Consider the following 22,418-nt stretch of genomic DNA (forward strand, 5'->3'; position numbering starts at 1 on the left):
GGCATTACGCAGCTTTAGTATGAATCAATTTCATTTAAACTTAGCACAAAGACAATATACTATAACTCAAACGTGCACATAAAATTTTTTTGCATTTCGGGAGCTGTAACTCAAATATTCCTGCACTAATTTCTTTCAGTCTTTACCCAAAGGTAATACACACTAGTACACATATGCATGTCAATTTTTATTGTGATAGAATTTTGACTATTCGATGTGAAAGTTTCTTGATCCAAAAACGAATCTGAATCTGAATCCGATACAACACAATGCAATTTTCTGAATCCCATTCCATACATAAATCTGAATCAGTGGCAATGCAAGATGGAAAGCATAGGCTTTAGGCTTTAGGGTTTAGAAGTGAATTTGTTCGATTGAAAGTTCTTCTGTCAAAAATATGCAAATGAGGTATTAAAGATGAAATTAGCTTATAGCCAAAACTCTTGATTTGTCGGTCAGATTAGATTGACATATGTTTCTTAGGCACTTTTCACATTCCTAAGCAAATATGTTACTTTTGTTGGGATACTTTTAAATTTTGAATTTTATTATGAATGTATTTGGGATCGTTGCTTCTGATGACCTTAAATGACCCATACAGTGTTTCTGTTACAATTTCAAAACTTGTGTATGATTTTATACAAGTTGGTTTTTATTTGTGTAAAATGTATCAAAAATGCATACGTACATCACTTTGAAGTACGCAGCAGTCGGTATCTGAAGTGAGTTGGATGGTCTTTTCTGTAGAACTTAGGGGAATTTTTCTTCAATGCACATGCTCTATTGACTAAAAACTATATCGTGGGTGCTTCAATATAAACACCACTAAGCTGACCTGTACCTGCCGTAGCATAAGTTCTTTCAATGCCATGATGATGCAGGACTTGCATATATTCTTTGAGCAGCCTAATGACTTCATGTCCAAAGAAAATACTTTCTTACTGCGGATGTAGTGTATTCAAAGTGTCAACAAAATGCAGATGATGGTCAAAGTCCAGCAGGACCTCAAAATCGCAAATGCCACCCCTGACAGAGTTTAAATCATCACCTGTAAACTCTGTCCAGATAACATGCAACATAATTCATTACCTGTATTGTGTTACCAACATCGTAGACATGATCGATTTATGAGTTTTTTGCCTCTGTAGAGTCATTGTCTGTACAGAACATATGACATGATGCTTTGTGGTAATGAGATACAATGTTGCATGAAGAGTTGTTCTATTTTTGTTGTGCATTGAATCACGTTCAGGCCATATAGTGCGGGTTAAGTAAATCCGTGTTATGGGGCAGCATTTCAATGCTTTGAGATATGCGACTGAAAATTGTGTGAGTGCAAGCTGTCCTAAGGATCTTCCAAAATTTGTCTCAGAATGTTTTTAAACCTTCTTAAACAATGTTTATGCCAGAAAAACTTCCAGAGCAGTGAATTTAAACCTAGTTAATTTCTTTAAAATTGTAACTCAAAAAAATAAGCAAGATATAAAAAATCTGAGACACACTTTGGAAGAGCACTGTGACAGCTTGTATTCCAGCATGTTTGAGTCAGATATTTTGAAGTATCGGACAAAACAAAGGGAAAACCGATTTTTGAAAGGTTATGCAGATTACCTGTTATGTGATAGTTATGTAAACAATGGTGACACTGTGCTTACCAAAGTGTACCCCCATATCTAGGCTTTTAGACAATGTTGAGCTTATTAACCACCAGAGAATTGTTAGATTAAAAAGGTCAAAAGTAATAATGTCAAAGAAAAATGTCTGTTTACAAACAACTGCAACATCTACTAAAATACAGGAGCATTGCAAGTTCATATTTGGTTGTGCAAGATTTCAACTAACCTTGACGGAATTGATCCATGGAAACAATAAGTAACACGATTGGAACTAATTTGGGATAATTGGATGATGAAGTAATGTCGATTTAATCTATAGATGTAATCTCATCTGCTTTTCTTTTTACATTACACACTTGTTTTTATGAGTAATTTGTAATATTGCAACATTCAGCTATACGGCACCTAACACTTTTGAGAAATTTGAAAAATATAAAAATCCAATTATCCCAAAATAGTTCCAATCGTGTTAAGTGTAGTGTTATGCAGAACCTATTCAGTGTCAAAATGCCATTATCTTTGGTTTTTTTTGCCTTTTCAATTTGTCTTTAAGTTACACTATTTCATACTTGGAACTAAGCTGATGGATATTTTGTCATTCTTCTTCAACAGGAGTGAAGACCGTGTGTCCCTTGATAAGTGGCACTCAGTGACCGTGATGAGAACTAGTCGAGATGGTGAAATGAAAATTGATGATCTGCCACCAGTCACAGGACAGTCTCAGGTCATTATTCATTTAGTATTTCAAGTGATTTTGATTCATAATGACATAAGGCTTATAAATATGCATGACAGGCAAGCAGAGATTTAGTCGGACCATAGACCTGGTCAGACAGAAAACTCTGCATGCACATAACATGTCAGCCCATTTACCACTGCACTGTATAAGGGTGTTATGTCCGTACGTGTTGGGCTTTAATTAGTCCCCGCAGACTTAGTCCGGGGGACTATTAGATTGGTTTCCGTCCGTCCGTGCATCCATGTATCCATGCATCCGTGTGTCCGTGGTCCATGTTACAGCAGATCCAGGTTCAAAATCCATCAAAATACAAGTTGATTTTACATATTCCTTTAACAAAAATGTTCATTTCAGACAACATGCCAACAGAAGTACCAGGATAGACAGTCACGAAAATGGGACTATTGGATTTATGCACTTTCAATGTATTACAGTGACAGAATTTATATTTTGTGGGGACTATGTCATTGACAATGCATTGTTTCCTGATCATGTTTGCATTCCCAAAATCATCTCTAATCACATCAAGACAAGAAAAGCTTCCTTATCAAGTTAAGATAACTATCGGCTATAAATCAAGATTACTTCTTGTGATAAACCAATCATTTTTGGAGGTTTTAGGTCCTTAGCTGTCATTTGCATACGTAACTTGCGCTTATGTCAACAAACAGCCAGACTGCTTGTATCACTAGAAGGCGTTTGCAAGGTGCAGCAGACGCTTTGCCAGCCAGTAACTCGGCTGCCAAGAAAAGCCAGGCAACTGGTGGCCAGTCTAGGTTCATACATGCTTTCATTACTTAAGTTACATGTGCACATTATTCCTATTGTTTTAATTTTATTTGTACATTATAATTGAATATTAATAGGATGCTTTTGCTAATATTATATTTTAACAGGGAAGTCTTGGACAACTGAATCTTAAAGAGAGTCTATGGCTTGGTGGTTCTGATGATTATGCTAAATTTGCAAGAAAAGCTGGCATAACAAATGGATTAGTAGGAGCTATTCAAAAGGTGAAAAATGTTTCAAAATTTAATCAAAATATGCACATGTACACATGTTGAGGGTACATTTAATGTAAGAAACTACATCCTTGTCCCGCTAACAGTTGTAATATCCACAAACTACATAACTGTAGATGACAGTTATGTCATCTACAAACTACAATCTTGTCCCACTAACAGTTATATCATCCACAAACTACAATCTTGTTCCCCTAACAGTTAAATCATCCACAAACTACAATCTTGTTCCACCAACAGTTATATCATCCACAAACTACAATCTTGTTCCACTAACAGTTATGTCATCTACAAACTACAATCTTGTTCCACTAACAGTTATATCATCTACAAACTACAATCTTGTTCCACTAACAGTTATATCATCCACAAACTACAATCTTGTTCCACTAACAGTTATATCATCCACAAACTACAATCTTGTTCCACCAACAGTTATATCATCCACAAACTACAATCTTGTTCCACCAACAGTTATATCATCTACAAACTACGATCTTGTTCCACCAACAGTTATATCATCTACAAAGTACAATCTTGTTCCACCAACTGTTAAATCATCCACAAACTACAATCTTGTTCCCCTAACAGTTATATGATCCACATACTACAATCTTGTTCCACCAACAGTTATATCATCCACAAACTACAATCTTGTTCCACTAACAGTTATGTCATCCATATACTACAATCTTGTTCGACTAACAGTTATATCATCTACAAATTACAATCTTGTTTCACTAACAGTTATGTCATCTACAAACTACAATCTTGTTCCACTAACAGTTATATCATCTACAAACTACAATCTTGTTCCACTAACAGTTATATCATCCACAAACTACAATCTTGTTCCACTAACAGTTATATCATCCACAAACTACAATCTTGTTCCACCAACAGTTATATCATCCACAAACTACAATCTTGTTCCACCAACAGTTATATCATCTACAAACTACGATCTTGTTCCACCAACAGTTATATCATCTACAAAGTACAATCTTGTTCCACCAACTGTTAAATCATCCACAAACTACAATCTTGTTCCCCTAACAGTTATATGATCCACATACTACAATCTTGTTCCACCAACAGTTATATCATCCACAAACTACAATCTTGTTCCACTAACAGTTATGTCATCCATATACTACAATCTTGTTCGACTAACAGTTATATCATCTACAAATTACAATCTTGTTTCACTAACAGTTATATGATCCACATACTACAATCTTGTTCCACCAACAGACATATCATCCACAAACTACAATCTTGTTCCACCAAAAGACATATCATCCACAAACTACAATCTTGTTCCACTACCAGTTATATGATCCACAAACTACAATCTTGTTCCACTAAAAGTTATATCATCCACAAACTACAATCTTGTTCCACCAAGTTATATGATCTACAAACTACAATCTTGTTCCACCAACAGTTATATCATCCACAAACTACAATCTTGTTCCACTGACAGTTATATGATCCACAAAGTACAATCTTGTTCCACTAACAGTTATATGATCCACAAACTACAATCTTGTTCCACTAACAGTTATATGATCCACAAACTACAATCTTGTTCCACTAACAGTTATATGATCCACAAACTACAATCTTGTTTCACTAACAGTTATATCATCTACAAACTACAATCTTGTTCCACTAACAGTATGATCCACAAACTACAATCTTGTTCCACCAACAGTTAAATCATCCACAAACTACAATCTCATTCCACCAACAGTTATATCATCCACAAACTACAGCCTTGTTCCACCAACAGTTATGTCGTCTACAAACTACAATCTTGTTCCACTAACAATTATATCATCCACAAACTACAATCTTGTTCCACCAACAGTTAAATCATCCACAAACTACAATCTTGTTCCACTAACAGTTATATCATCCACAAACTAAAATCTTTTTCCACTAACAGTTATTTATCCACAAACTACAATCTTGTTCCACCAACAGTTATATGATCCACAAACTACAATCTTGTTCCACCAACAGTTATATCATCCACAAACTACAATCTTGTTCCACTAACAGTTATATCATCTACAAACTACAATCTTGTTCCACTAACAGTTATATCATCCACAAACTACAATCTTGTTCCACTAACAGTTATATCATCTACAAACTACAATCTTGTTCCACGAACAGTTATATCATCCACAAACTACAATCTTGTTCCACTAACAGTTATATCATCCACAAACTACAATCTTGTTCCACTAACAGTTATATCATCCACAAACTACCATGAAACAAAAAATCTGCACCAACAAAAATCAAGGGTGAATTGGGTTTTGTATCATTTGACAAACGAGCCACTTCAATGCTGTACTTATTAATGTCTTAATACTCTGTGTATTGTTTTTCAGTTTCCTTCCAAACTAACAATAAAATCCATTTTGTATTGTAGTTTGTTGTTGCTGGTGAGGAAATTGAAGACTTAATGGAGGGAGCACTTCAAGGAGTTGAAATCACAAACTTTGATGGTCATATATGCAACACCAGACCATGTCAGAATGAGGGAATGTGTGTGCCAGAATTAGAATTGTTTAGCTGCAAATGTAAGGCAGGATTTGTCGGTGACACTTGTGAAGGAGGTAAGATATTTATTATGGTAATTTAGGCAATTCTTGGTGTATAGTTTAAATTAACGTGGTGTAATATGACTTTGCTGCCAGTGAAAAGAATTCCATCAAACTTCTGAAAAAGACTCAATCAGTCCTGTCCATTCCAGTTTGATTAGGATATCTCTCCTCATCAGTTGAAAAATGAATAAAACCATTCTTGCCCTCCCTGTGTATATTTAAAATCAAAATTCTTCAAGCTTCAAAACTCAATTTGCCAAGGTGTATCAGCGATTTTACAACGTAAACACAGCAGGGCTGGATGTAGACTTGTTTACATTTAATCAGCTACATACTCTCAGTTAAACAACACACACCACAGCCACTCCACACACGTCAGATAGAGAAACATAAACGTACATACATACATCTATATATATGTATGTATCTAGAGAAATAAATTACCCAAGATCTACCAATATTTGAAATTCAAAACTGCTACCATCCCTATGTTAACTCAAGAGCGTTAAAATAAGCCCCCAATAAGTGGTAGATCAGAAAAAAATTGTAAAATGTTGAGAGTCTGAATTTCTGCCCCTGAGGCATGCTCTATCTGAAAGAGACAAAGTCTGCCAATTCAGCCAGTCTCTGTACTACTGTCTTCGGCTCCTTGACTGTTACAGCTTCCATTACCAAAAATGTGCTCTTTTGCAGCAAAGAATGGTATATCAAAGAAGAGGATCGGTTTTCAATTTATGCATGAAAAGCTGATCATCAAAATGTAACTTTAGCAAACAGCATTGGATAGTAGGGAATCCTGAAACTGTAACACTACATTCTTGATCTAGAGCCATATAATCCTATGCATGACGTGTCACTCTGTGTTTTCACAAGCGGATGCTCAGTGGTGAACAGCCGAATTAATAGTACAGACCATTTAACTTTCTCACGATGGTTTCATATATCGTGTCAAGAACCGGGATGAAATATATGCATGATCACCCATTCATTCAGTATCTTTAAACATGTTAAACAACATAAATAGTGTCTAGTATCAAACAAAATTCTGAAAAATGGCTGACTTTGTCCCTTCAAGTAAAACATTGTTTGTGTACATTAGAGTCCTCAAAAGTAAGAAATGATGACGTAATTCAATATTACAGTGTCCTTTTCTGTACCAAAGCAATGCTGTTGAGTTATTGTTATATGTGACTGCCTTTTTGACGGCCATTTTGTTACAATTTTTTCATGTCCTTAGCCAAAATCCGGCATGTCTCAACCGATTTTATTCACCGATTTTATTCAAACTTAGTACAAGGACATTGACTTATGTCTTACATATGCACATCGATTTGTTTTGTGATATGATCCAATATGGCCGCCATGTGGCCATGTTTTTACGATTTTTTCATGTCCAGAACCATAACTCAGAATGTATCAAGCGAATTTATTCGAAGTTGGTACAAGGACCTTGACTTATGTTATACATATGTATGTCGTGGCGTGGCAGCAATTTTGTTACAATTTTCTCATGTACAGAGCCATAACTCGGACATATTTCCACCAGTATCATTCAAAGTTGGTACAAGGACATTGACCTATTTCATACATATGCTCGTCAATTTATTTCACGTCATGTAGCAGTATCATGTCAATTATTGAAGTTTGGTAATTAGGCTGATATGTCAAGAAATACTGCATCAAATTTCATGAAACTTTGTACAGATGTTAAGCCCACATTGCTTTAACATTGAAAAAGACATTTATCAGTGCCATTTTAATTAATTTGTAATTGCATAAGTAATGAACTTTCCTAATTGGAGTGATATATCCACAAATACAACGTCAAATTTGATGAAACTTGATACAGATGTTGGTCTCATAGTGTTGTAAATACTGCATCAAACTTTATGAAATATGGTACCAGTGATAATCTTTTAGGTGTTAGGATAGTATGCAAAAAATGTTTTGCAACATCCTGTTGATTAGTTAGTTCCAGAGACCAGCTCTGGAACTGTTAGGTTTTGCTCACTTTCCTTCTTCCTTTCTTTCTTTCTTTCTTTCTTTCTCTCGTATTACTATCATAGAACATGCTATACACAAATTTTACCTTCATTACCCAGAATGCATAGTGACACGCTTATGACGTCATCGCTCAGCTCGGACAGGTTTCATGGGCATTTCTTGTTTGTTTATTTATTTATTTTTTATTTTGCGTTGCACAAATATCATATTGCATTCAGCTATTAATAATTCTAGCTTTCTTTCGCTTAGTTTTTTGTAGCTTTTTGATTTTTATTTTTCTCTAAATACTCACCGTACGTGGCGCTATACTGTTATGTCATACGCCTTCCATATGGTTTAGACTGGTCTTGGCGGACATGTTGAATTTTTGCTTTGCGATGATTCAAGCATAGCGACCATCCGTCATAGTTCAAGAGCTTAGATATTGTGACGTTTCGGAGAGCGATCTCATTTTGAAGACGGGTTATATAATTTTATTATAAGTTTTGCAGAAGATATTTGTATACATATACGAGGCTTTAACAGGGTTCTCCCCAGCCCAAAAAAGTGTCGAGGCCCGCGTCACTATCGTTCAAGCCCGCGATGCTTTCGATCTCACCCGACGCTATCATTGTTACCCGCGATGCTATGAGGTTCAGCGGCAAAATGTTCACAATGGCACGGACTGGTCAACTTCTGTACGATCACACGAAAGGAAGACAGATTATTTGTAGCTTCTGTGTTTTTTGCTCACGTGTGAACACGTGAGCATATGTCGCAGCGATGTCTGTCTGTCTGTCTGTCTGTCTGTCTGTGTGTCTGTCTGTCTGTCTGTCTGTCTGTCTGTCTGTCTGTCTGTTGGTCCATTTTCTCAAAAACGGCTGAACGTATTTCAGTCAAATTTGGTAGACATCTTCAGAATTCAAATGGCTAGAACTGAAAAGGTTTTGGTAGGCGTGGCTTGGATATTAATGAAGTTATGAAAGTTTTAATTTTTCTGTTACGCCGCGTATGACAAGTGAAAACAATCGACTGTTTGAGGGCGCTGTGAAATGTGCTTGTCCAGGTTGGCTACAGCTGGATAGCACTGGTTTCAACCAGGCCACGGTCCCTCCGTGTTTCAACCTCGTATTGAACATTAAAAATATGATATTTTATTACTCATTCAACTCACTATTCAAGATAAAATATCGTTTAGCAAATTAGCTTTATCCTTGGTAATTGATTGTTTCCCTCGCTGCTCGATCGCCAGAAATGAGTACATACGTTCTCTACCTAGCCTCATGCCTCATGCCTCATGGCATGGAAGTGCTGATGAATAATAACTTTGGGTCAAAGGTATTGAAGTGTCCAATCAGGTTCGTGCACAGAGTCCAAGGCCATGACCTACTTCATGTACTTCTGCACTGTTTTGAATTTGCTTCGCCAAGAAACGTGTTCGTCATTGTCCATAGAAGTATGTTTGCTCTCCTTTGAGGTTGTTTGTGAAACAAATTCCGGGATAGGCCTTGGAATGCATACGATCGGCATCGCGGCAGTGCATGTAGCTAGCCCTACGAGTATGACGAGAGTGTCCGGCTTTGGCTACGCCGCCTCCCACCTCCGGTAGGCGGCGTAGCCAAAGCCGGACACTGTCGCCATACTCGTAGGGCTATGCATGTAGCGTACCATGCTTGTGTAACTGCCGAGCTCAACGTGCATTCACGGTTGATACTCGTGTACAATCATGATGTGTTCAATTCTGATGAAGATTCATAAGTCTTACTTTTGCAGTCTTTTTTCCGTACGATAATCCCGACAATACGTGTTACTGTTAGACGAGGTGGCCATTTTATGACAAGTTTCAATACTGCACAGCTACATAGCGTCACTATCGTGTGATCGAGGTACAGCGTTGTTGAACGGGATACAGAAACTCTGCAGAGGGAGAAACGATCGTTGACATGAACAGTCAATGTACTTCAGCACGTAGTCCGCAGATAGCGGATCGAGAAAATAAACGTGTCCCAGTAAATAACGGAATATTTATGTACATTAACTCGATATTAATCAAATTTCCAGCTCATCGCAAAAAAATGTATTGCAAAGATTATTTGTCACTGACAAATACTGCACTGTATGGAAAAAACAGTCTGTAGAATAGTTCAACTTCAAGTGGTATTACCCGAGACAAACACTTGTGTTGTCAATTTTGATTTCATTTCATAAACGTCATACTTCATCGAGTATCGTGTATTTCAGCCTTTGTGAAGCCATTTTATTGATATTTTCAATTTTTGTCTTGGCTTTGTTGTGGAACATGTTGAATCGTCTCCGTGGACATGTAGGCAAAAGTGTGACGGGGTCGAAGTGACTTGGGTACCTGGGGCCGACCAAAACCAGTGTGAATTACTGGGGTCAAAGCGGACAGCGGCCGGGATGACGTGTTCCCCAAGCGAGCTACCTTCAGAAGTCTGTTTCATCGCAAAAAACGTCAACTTTTAAAACCCGTCATTTATTTACTGATGTTATTCTCAGCATCACAAACATATACGCCTCTGCTATGTATCACAGCAAATAGTTATATTTGAGCGCCCCGTAAATGGGATCCTCGTTTTTTTGCGAACCCGGAAGTGTGTCTTGCTCAATGCGTTTCCTACCCATAGCGAGGGAAACTGCCCGCGTTCCCATGCTCCCATGCACCCTTTTTCAATGCCAGTGCAACGCCATCTGTGCAAAATTTGTGGTGGTATGCTCCCGTGTGATGGAAAACCTCTCTTATTCTAACAATGAGGTAGTTGACTTTGGACTTCGATTTCGTAAATGTGATGTCCATGCAGTGAGTTTGGGTTGGCGCGCTTATAATGCAATCTTCGCCCGCCTGCGGTCCGATATCCCGCATTTATTAGCGATATTTATCTGTTTTGACTTGACCAAAGTTGGCAAAACTTGCTATGTACATTAAAGATACTATGATACATTAAAGATACTATGATACAAGATTATTGAAAGTCATTTGACATTTTTTTCAGCCAATTCCCAATATGCATATTTAATGAACCTTCCAAATTAGGGATATATACTGGCATTTACTTGATAAAATTTGGCGAAACATGCTGTGTACATTGATCATTATACCAGGTTATAACAGTATTGAAAGTCATTTTGCATTTTCATGTCAGCTAATTCTAATTTGCATAAATAGCTAACAAGCTTTCACGGTTTGGCATATAGAGCTTGAAGGACTTGACCAAAGGTAATTACACGTGCTATATTGTGATACAATGACAGTACTCAAAGAAATTAATTATTTTTATTTCAGCTAATTACATATTTGAATACTTAATGACCTTTAGAATTGATCTGTGGTGAAATTCATTGTGTTGATCATAACACTTTAAATGTAGCAAAGCATGTAGCAAAGGTTCAAACTTGCACATAAATGCAATATATAATGAAACACGTGAGCATTTTCAGTTCATATCTGGTTCATTGTCATTAGTTTTTAGCTATTATAGACTATAGTCTATAGAAGCTATTTGGATGGGTATTCGTCCGGCGTCAGTCTGTATATATGCAATGTATGTATGTATGTATGTCCGTTTGTGAGGCGTCCGTCCACTCAAATATCTTGAGAACCGCAGTACTTACTGATTTGATATTTATTGTGTAGATGAACAATATGATTTTGAGAAACTATTTTTTTAATTTTTTGATATTGTTGAAAATATGCAAATTAGCGCCAAGAAAGGCATTTTTTGCTCACGTGTTCACACACGTGAGCATATGGTTTAGCCATGTCTGTGTGTCTGTGTGTCTGTGTGTGTGTCCGTGTGTCTGTATCCCCATTATCTCAAAAACGGCTGAACGTATTTCAGTCAAATTTGGTAGACATCTTCAGAATTCAAATGGCTAGAACTGAAAAGGTTTTGGTGGGCGTGGCTTGCATATTAATGAAGTTATCACAGTTTTAATTTTTGTGATACATGGTAGTCTATGGGAAGCATGATGACCATAGTTTCTGGACATCTCGACCCCTAACCAACTCGACCCCAGTCAACTCGACCCGCTACCAACCTAATCCTGGTTAGACCTAATATAGCCTTGCTCCTTCATGCCAAATATCAAAGTCACAGGTATTGCCAATTTGAGAAGAAGATTTTAAAGTATTATTTTTCCGATTTTTCTATGACCTTTGACCTCCCCTATACCTATGCAGCTAAGCTATGGCAATGGCTTATTCTGGCCTATGTTAAAGTCCAAGACAGCCAGCGTCTATTGGACAATGGCCAGCAGGGGACCAAATTGCTCTCCACAATTTTGGGGATTCCACTTGACCTTTGACCTTGGCATCTTCCTGCAACTCATTTATTATGTGCATTTCTAATTCTGAGCTAGCCAATAGAGCTGGAGGTCTGATTTTTGGTATATAGGGATAACTTAGCAATACAAATTTTTTGACAAAATGTCATGTGATCTCGATGACCTTTGACCTCAAATATACATATATGGCCATAACTCAGTAACCACAAGTGCTACACCCTTCATATTAAGTATGATGGGAGACCTTATGACATCACATCCTGTACCTCATTAATTATGCGCATATCTAATTCTGAGCCAGCCAATAGAGCTAGAGGTCTGATTTTTGGTATATAGGGATAACTTAGCAATACCATTTTTTTGACGAAATGTCATGTGACCCCGATGACCTTTGACCTCAAATATACATATATGGCCATAACTTAGTAACCACAAGTGCTACACCCATATTTGGTATGATGGGAGACCTTATGACATCACATCCTGTACCTCATTAATTATGCACATATCTAATTCTGAGCCAGCCAATAGAGCTAGAGGTCTGATTTTTGGTATATAGGGATAACTTAGCAATGCAATTTAACTTGATTTTAGTCATTGAAACTTGCTATATACATCAAAGATACTGTGATATAACATTATTGAAAGTCAAAAGACATTTTACTTCAGCCAATTCCTTATTTGCATATTAAATGACTTTTCTTACTTAGGGATATTCATATGAATTGACTTGATCAAAATTGATGTTACTTGCTATGTACATTTCAGACACTGTAATACAATATTATTGAAAGTCATTAAGCATTTTCTCTTCAGCCAATTCCTAATTTGCATGTTTAATGAACTTTCCTAATTAGAGATATATATCTGAATTGACTTGACCAAAGTTGACATAACTTGCTACATATATTGCAGATACCATGATACAACATTATTGACAATCATTAAGCATTTTTACTTAAGTCAATTCCTAATTTACATATTTAATGAACTTTGCTTATTAGGGATATATACTGGATTTACTTGATCAAAGTTGGCAAAACATGACAACATTGATGATTATACCTGGTTAAAACAATATCGAAAGTCATTTCACATTTTCATGTCAGCTAATTTACAATTTGCATATCTAATGAGCTTTCACAGCTCGGCATATATGGCTTGAAGGACTTGGCCAACGGTAATTACACTTGCTATATAAAATGGTGATACAATGACAGCAGTCAAAGAACTTTAATATTTTTATTTCAGCTAATTACATATTTGTATACTTCATGACCTTTGAGAATTAATCGGCGGTGATTATTGTTCATTATGTTGATCATAATACTTTCATTGAAGTTGCAAACATGCGGCAAAGGTTCAAATTTACACATAACTGTATGAAACACGTGAGCATTTTCAGTTCATATCTGGTTGGTAAATAATCTTCTTCTTCATAACCGCTGGTCAGACAGATTTGATATTTGGTATACAGGTCTCTAGGGATACCCTAACTTAGATTTGTTCAAATTGTGATGAAATATGCAAATCTGTATTTTTAAGGAATTTTTTTGTCATTTTTGGTCAAAATTTTGTTTCTTTAAAACCGCTTGTCTGACAGCTTTGATATTTGGTAAACAGGTTCCTACAGATGAACTAAATATGATATATTGAATATATGATGAAATCTGCAATTTTGTATTTTTGGTGCAATTTTTGCCATTTTCAGTCAAAAAATGTCTTTCTCAAAAACTACTTGTCTGATGCCTTTGATATTTGTTATACAGGTTCCTAGGGCTTGTCTAAGTGTGATATATTGAAATTTGATGAAATCTTCAATTTTTGTATTTTTTGGTCAATGTTTTGCCATTTTTGGTCAAAACATTTGTTTCTCAAAAGTTACTCATCTGATAGCTTTGATATTCGGTATACAGGTTCCTAGGCTTTATCTTAATGTAATATATTGACATTATGATGAAATCATCAATTTTGTATTTTTGCAGCTAATTTTGCCATTTTTGGTAAGGCCATCCTGAAATGAGCTATCAAAGATATCCATCTTCTTCATCAATACATGTGTCACAAAAAGTTATTCTCTACATAACACAGCAGGGCTCTGTCAACTGTTGGGTTGCTTGTTTTTTCAAAACCGCTGGTCAGACAGCTTTAATATTTGGTTTACAGGTCCCTAGGATGACCTTAGTGAGATAATTTCATACAGTCAGGAAATACTTAATTTTGTATCCATGTCTATAGTAGCTTCAGGGACTTTGGCCCTATGTTTACTCCTTTCAATTTGTATGAATAATGTCAACAACAGAACAATTTCACACGTCCCACCCTTGATCATGTTACCGGCGGCGATTGTATGTAAAAGACAGAAAAAATTGATATACAATCATAGCCAAAAGACAGCAAAAGTCAGCGATGATTTCCGCTCTTAATTGACGAAATATTTTCAAATCAAACTGATTACACAATCCCTAGATACAGAAGTGGCAATTTGATGAAATTTCTGTTTGACCCACATCTTTAAATAAAAAGCAAACTTGGAATGAAGACATCATGTATGCTGCCGATCAACAGCGTGGCATGGCATAGCATAGTGAACTGTCTGTCACCGCACCAGCATGCGGCATGCGTTGGCTGCACGTAAAAGCGACTCAATTTTCCAAGATCAAACAGTCAGTATCTTGTGAAAACAGCGACACAGCAATGAAAATTGTTTTAGTCAGTGGTAAAAACTCTTAACAGATGAAGCGTTAATTGCTTTTAATCAAATGAAAATGCATGTGAAGAGAATGAAAACCCTGATTGCGTGCGTGAATGAAAATACTGTAAACAATGGCGGATATGACATCAGAGTGGGACACTTCTATTTTGGTACCGGGGGTGAGCAGGGTCAGAGAACCCTGATAAACGTACTGAAAAAACGTGGTATTTTCCTAGTGATGCTGTAACGGGAACTTCGATGTCTCATTTTTAGTCCCCACGGACACCGTCCGGGGGGACTTATAGGTTTGGTCATGTCCGTGCGTGTGTGCGTGCGTCCGTCCGTCCGTCCGTCCGTTCACGCAGATATCTCAGACATGCCCAGGTCAATTTCTTTCAAACTTTGCACAAGGATAGTACCCTACCCCATACAGATGCACATCGATTTGTTTCACAATGCGATCAAATTTGGCCGTGTTAGAGGACTTTTTAGTTTTCACCTCCATAGACTACCATGTATAAGGCAGTCCATAGACTCCCATGTATAAGGCAGTCCATAGACTCCCATGTATAAGGCCAAGAAAAATAAAAATTTAGTTTCTCATCGTATTCATATTGCAAAAAGGATGCAGTGACACAGTTTTTAGTCCCCACGGATGAAGTCCAGGGGGCTTATAGATTGGGTCATGTCCGTCCGTAAGTCCATCCGTTCATGCAGATATCTAAGATATTTTGACAAAATGTCACGTGACCTTGGTGACCTTTGACCTCAAATATATATATTTGTCCATAACTCAGTAACCACAAGTACTACACTCTTCACATATGGTATGATGGGAGAGCTTATGACGCCACATATTGTACCTCATTAATTATGCACATATCTAATTTTGAGCGAGCCCATAGAGCTAGAGGTCTGATTTTTGGTATATAGGGATAACTTAGCAATACAATTTTTTTGACAAAATGTCACGTGACCTCGGTGACCTTTGACCTCAAATATACATATTTGTCCATAATTCAGTAACCACAAGTGCTACACCCTTCATATATGGTATGATGGGACAGCTTATGACGCCACATATTGTACCTCATTAATTATGCACATATCTAATTTTGAGCGAGTCAATAGAGCTAGAGGTCTGATTTTTGGTATACAGATATAGGGATACTTGGCAATACAATTTTTTGACAAAATGTCACGTGACCTCGGTGACCTTTGACCTGAAATATACATATTTGTCCATAACTCAGTAACCACAAGTGCTGCACCCTTCATATATGGTATGATGGGACAGCTTATGATGCCACATATTGTACCTCATTAATTATGTGCATATCTAATTTTGAGCGAGTCAATAGAGTTAGAGGTCTGATTTGCGGTATATAGGGATAACTTATCAATACAATTTTTTTGACAAAATGTCACATGACCTCGGTGACCTTTGACCTCAAATATACATATTTGTCCATAACTCAGTAACCACAAGTGCTGCACCCTTCATATATGGTATGATGGGACACCTTATGACACCACATACTGTACCTCATTAATTATGCGTATATCTAATTCTGAGCAAGCCAATAGAGCTGGATGTCTGATTTTTGGTATATAGAGATAACTATAGGATAGAAATGTTTTGACCAAATGTCATGTGACCTCGACGACCTTTGACCTGAAATATACGTTTATGTCGATAAATACATAACCACAAGTGCTATGTCCTTTATATTTAGTAGGGTGGGAGATCTTATGACAACACACGCTTTACCTCATTAATTATGCACACATCTAATTCTGGGCAAGCGAATAGAGCTAGAGGTCTGACTTTTGGCATATAGGGATTAATTAGCATTACAATTTTTTTTTCAAAATGTCACGTGACCTTATGACCTTTGACCTTGATTATACACATATATGTATAACTCAGTAACCACAAGTTCTATACCCTCCAATTCTGATAGGATATTAGACCTTAAGATGTCACATCTTGTACCTCATTATTATGCGCATATGTATTTCTTGGCTTGCCAATACAGCTAGAGGTCTGATCTTTTTTCCCGATTTAGAACCATAACTTAGACATGCCTCATGTGTTTCAAATTGGAAAAACGACATAGACCTATGTGCCCATAGATCTCAACATATACACTCCAGTGATACTTCTTAATGACCACATTTCCCTGCCCCATCAAGACTAATACTCCTATTACAAGTGGGGACTATGTCATTGTCAATGACTTGTTTTGCATCTTTTAATAGTGTTTTTGATCTGAGCAGTTTTACCAACTGTAACGGTATATTTGTTGATTGTCCAGACCTGAGTGGGTAGCCATGTGGCCTCGGTTTTCAAGTTCAATGGCCTAGGTCCGATGTCTCCCCTCGTCTGATATACATTTCCGTGCTTTGTCGCCCCCGTATGTATCTGTTGCATTTTTACCGTACATGTAGGCATTTGTAATCTGTGTACTGTAATTCCCTGGACTGCCTTGCTTTTAGTTGTATTCTGTTGTTACCGCTATCAGCCCTCACTATAGGTACGTGCTTGCATATTAAAATCCCAAGCACTCTTTCACTCTGCACCAATCTTCGTCACACATTCTCTTTTTTTACGCTGCTCTAGTCTCTGGAACTTTGCTTTTGCTTGCAAATGCTTTCTAGTTCCTAGTTGACTCATTTAATGACCTTTAGGATGGTGGCCTACATTGGTTTTATGTTTTTATCACCATTGAACTCATTCTTGGCCATTGAGCACTATCTGTATCAAAGTATTTTTATCACAGACCTAATTAATGAAGAGGACCCTATCCTCTCTGAGGACTTGTAATCAAAGTACCCATTAACAAGTGGGGACTATGTCATAAACGATGACTTGTCAGTGGTTTTCAAATTCATTAATCAAGTGTGGACTATGTCATTGACAATGACTTATTCTTTTCAGCTGCAATTATGATGACACCAACAGCACCACCTGTGATCAACTATGATGCCCCGGTGAGGTTTGAAGGCAACTCATTTTACACCTACCCGAACTCAGTCGACTCAGAGTAAGTAAAACATTGTGTATAGTCCATAATTCTACAACAGTTATCCACCATCAAAATGTTCTGAAATGTGTGGAGTAAATTTACTGTTATCTGATATTCATTCTATAAATGCTGTTGGTGACTATATGAATGTAAATTACTTGTCGTAATTGTTGTATATGTGCAGTGGTGTGTATTTTGTTAGTCCCCGTGGACACTGTCCGGGGGTCTTATAGGTTTGGTCATGTGCTTGCGTGCGTGCGTGCGTCTGTCCGTCCGTCCGTTCACGCAGATATCTCAGAGATGCAAGGAGCGATTTCATTCAAACGTGGTACAAGGATTACTTCATATGTCATACAGATGCATATTAATTTGTTTTGTGATACAATCCAATATGGCCACCAGGCGGCCATTTTATTACAATTTTTTCATGTACAGAGCCATAACTCAGACATGTTTCAACCGATTTTATTCAAACTTGGTACAAGGATATTGACCAATGTCATAGATATGCACGTCAATTTGTTTTGTGACACAATCCAATATGGCCACCAGGCGGCCATTTTATTACAATTTTTTCATGTACAGAGCCATAACTCAGACATGTTTCAACCAATTTTATTCAAACTTGGTACAAGGACATTGACCAATGTCATAGATATGCACATTGATTTGTTTTGTGATTCGATCTAATATGGCCGCCAGGCGGCCATTTTATTACAATTTTTTCATGTACAGAGCCATAACTCTGGCATATCTCAGCCGCACAGTACGTGGTTTTTCCCATGATGCAACTCGATTCGTACACACAGAGATCACCATTCTACCACCGAGGGCGCCATTACAAATATGACCAAAGCTGTCCCAAAATAGACCCCAGCTGGAAATTGAGGTCGAATGCGTACGCATGACTTTAATCCTCGTTCGCAGTTACGTCAATGTGATAGCCCAAAAGACGTACATTTTTCAGTTTTTTTCCGGATCTTTATAGCATTTTTCTATCCAAAGATCCATATAATTGAAAATTGTCATTAACCCTCAGAGCGCTGAATACTTTCTATGGCCATTTCCCTGTGCGCTGAATAAAATAATGACGTAACACAGTAATTGCACTGTCTCATTCATTGATATTTTATTGCAATAAGATTTGGTCCAATCTGGACAATATATATATGAAATGCAATCTACAATTCATGAGCTGTCCATCTGTGATGTCATAATTGATGAACTATGATAAATACAATGGAATTTTGGGGCTAAAAGTTGGATTTTTGGTAAAAAATTGTTAAAAAACATTTTCAGATGCTTTCCTGAAATAATCCGTAAAAAATTGCATTCATATGGCAAAATTTCATTCATGGCACCGGCATGTCATATTGCATTGTTTAGAAATTGATATTTACACAAAAAGTGGTATAAAAAAGTAAACAAAAACAAGTAAACAATCAAATGGCCAAGCCAAGTATCCATAGCAGAATACTACAATAGAGTTACACTGGCCTTGTTATCTACATTGTACTGCAGTAAGAAATGGTCAAAGCTAGGCAATGTCCATATAAAAATACATTCTACATTTCATGAGTTGTTTGTCTGTGATGACATCATTGATGAATTGTGACAAATAAATAGGATTTTGGGGTTAAAAAGTGGGTTTTTGGTAAAAAATATCTAAAAATACATATTTTCATATGTTTTTGTAGAAGAATCTATAAAAAGTGGCATTCACATGGCAAAATTTCATTCATGGCACCAGCATGTCATATTGCATTGTTTAGAAATTGATATTTACACAAAAAAGTGGTATCAACAGGTAAACAAAAACAAGTAAACAAACAAATGGCCAAGCCAAGTATCCATAGCAGAATACTACAGTAGAGTTACACTGGCCTTGTTATCTACATTATACTGCAGTAAGAAATGGTCAAAGCAAGGCAATGTCCATATAAAAAAAAATTCTACATTCATGAGTTGTTTGTCTGTGATGACATCATTGATGAATTGTGACAAATAAATAGGATTTTTGGGTTAAAAATTGGGTTTTTGGTAAAAAATATCTAAAAATACATATTTTCATATGTTTTTGTAGAAGAATCTATAAAAAGTAGCATTCACATGGCAAAATTTCATTCATGGCACCAGCATGTCATATTGCATTGTTTAGAAATTGATATTTACACAAAAAAGTGGTATAAACAAGTAAACAAAAACAAGTAAACAAACAAATGGCCAAGCCAAGTATCCATAGCAGAATACTACAATAGAGGTACTCTTGCCTTGTTATCTACATTTTACTGCAATAAGAAATATAAAAAATTTATGTGTACACATGTAAATTGAACAATATCTCACATATAAATTCACACAAACAATGTAAACAAACATTTGCAAATATTCTTGACACATTTGTAAAAAGCTGTCAATACTTTTTCTCAGAATATCTTAAAAAAAACACTTCAGTAATTCAGTTATTGTTTGTCAGAACGGATCAATTTGAAATTCACATCAATCTCATTTTCCTTCTCTGGATATCACTACTTTGAAAAATGTAAATATATTACATTGTAAATAAAAATTGCATTGTAAATAAAAACTGTAAATACAAATTTTGCAATGTAAAGAGACACGACCCTGGCAGTAAGATGGCAGTGAACTTCGACAACAGAAGTACTGGATGGAAATCAAAAAAGGTAAGTACATATCTTCTCAATATTATTTACAATTGTTTTACATTCATAATAATAATAACTGTTTTGTATTTTCATGTAAATAAAAGCTGAAGACTTCAACAATTTGAATTTATAAATTTTCAAGAATAAATATGGGTGAAATTGATTTATCTGATCAGACAGTATCGACAAACAATTTCTTTCAATTTCATTTCATTTTTAGTTGTGAATATCAGTTTGAAATAAGTGATTAACTACTAAACACTCTATCATCTTTTTTGCAATCTCAATTGAAAATGTTTTACAAATTTTACAACAACAATGAAATGCTTGAGAACATTCATTCTGGTCCCTAGACAAACATTCATTTGCAATTCTTTGAATTTGAGCACTGAAGATTATTTGTTCTTCGCGTGCTTGCTGGTAATTTATGACTGTGTGATACACAGTGTAGCATGGAACCACACATAAAGCCACTTGACAACTACCACACTGGAATGATGTTTCTCTGCGCTGATCTTTTGCAGCACAAACCCTACATACTCGTGTTACACGAGGTTTTTAGCTCATATTTGGTTTTATATATAAATACCAAAAAGAGCTTATATGATGAGTCTAAATGTCTGTATATTTGTGGGTATGTGCGGATGTATGTCCGTCACACACAAAGGCTCCCATACCGCCAAAGCTACCGTCTCAGTATTTGGTGTACAGGTAGATGTAGGGGTTGAGATGTGAATTTGTTCAAATGAACACATCAGTGTCAAAAATGTGCAAATGAGGTAAGAAAAAGCGAAATTCTGAAACAGGCTTGAAACAGGCTTACTCCACTGACTTGAGTCATTTCCTGTCATTGTCATTGAACTGTTACATATTAACAGACCTGCTCAAACCATAGACAGTAGAGGGGAGGAAGACCGTCAGTAGAGGGGAGGAAGACCGTCTATGGTCAAACTAAGGCAGTAAGGGGGCTAGCTGCCTTTCTGCTATGCATGTTGCTAAAGTTGACCTCCAGTACCTAAAGTTTCAGACCTTAATTACTTTTGTCATTCTTGTTTTTCTGGTTTAAATATTTCTTGTTGTTTTTCTGGTTGTACTGTGCAGAAATCATTGTCATAACATCAACGTAGAATTTTCCTGCACTGAACAGATAGAAACAACATTTATTGTTGATCTTTGGTACCCATACTGGTATGTACCAATTCTGATCAAATTTGAGCGACACCGTATAATTGCGGTATTTTTTAGCACCTTCTTTTGGACGGATGCGTTCTAGTGGGTGATCCCTTATGTTACCATTGACTCTATCTGGTCTATCCTGCAGTGACCTTCTACCTCTTACACTGGGCTTTCTGTAATTTTGTGATTCTTTGATCAAATTGTGGGCAAGAGAAGACAAGAATTTGTAGTGTGTCATTTTCTTCACACCTTCTAGAGACTCATTTGCACATTTTTTCCATAGTCAAGAATGTAAGCATTTGTAACAGCACAGTTGAAAATATAAAAGAATGATTTCTTCCACCATTTCATTGTTTTACGAGGAATACTGAAATATTTCATCAGCTGATCAGAAAAATCAACTCCCCCAATATTGTTGTTGTAATCAAGAACACATTCAGGTTTTATTGGGAAATTGCCAGCTCTATCAGGTTTAGTGATATTCACTTTCATCACAGCTCGGTGGAAAGTTGACAACAATGTTACGTCCTTCTTATCATGCCACTTCAGCGCTAACAAATTGTCACGAC

General features: G+C 36.5%; 1 protein-coding gene across 1 annotated transcript in view; it reads left to right on the forward strand.

Moving 5' to 3' along the window:
• The window catches only part of LOC139137842 (agrin-like), a 246,189-nt gene that overhangs the window by 187,227 nt on the left and 36,544 nt on the right, over positions 1 to 22,418 (forward strand). The window contains exons 23-26 of the mRNA XM_070706137.1: positions 2,229 to 2,340; positions 3,252 to 3,368; positions 5,824 to 6,010; positions 17,920 to 18,025. Of these exons, the coding sequence (XP_070562238.1) occupies positions 2,229 to 2,340; positions 3,252 to 3,368; positions 5,824 to 6,010; positions 17,920 to 18,025 (522 nt within the window). The remainder of the gene's footprint in view (positions 1 to 2,228; positions 2,341 to 3,251; positions 3,369 to 5,823; positions 6,011 to 17,919; positions 18,026 to 22,418) is intronic.

Source organism: Ptychodera flava, chromosome 7, assembly GCF_041260155.1.
Source record: "Ptychodera flava strain L36383 chromosome 7, AS_Pfla_20210202, whole genome shotgun sequence".
NCBI classification, from domain to species: domain Eukaryota; kingdom Metazoa; phylum Hemichordata; class Enteropneusta; family Ptychoderidae; genus Ptychodera; species Ptychodera flava.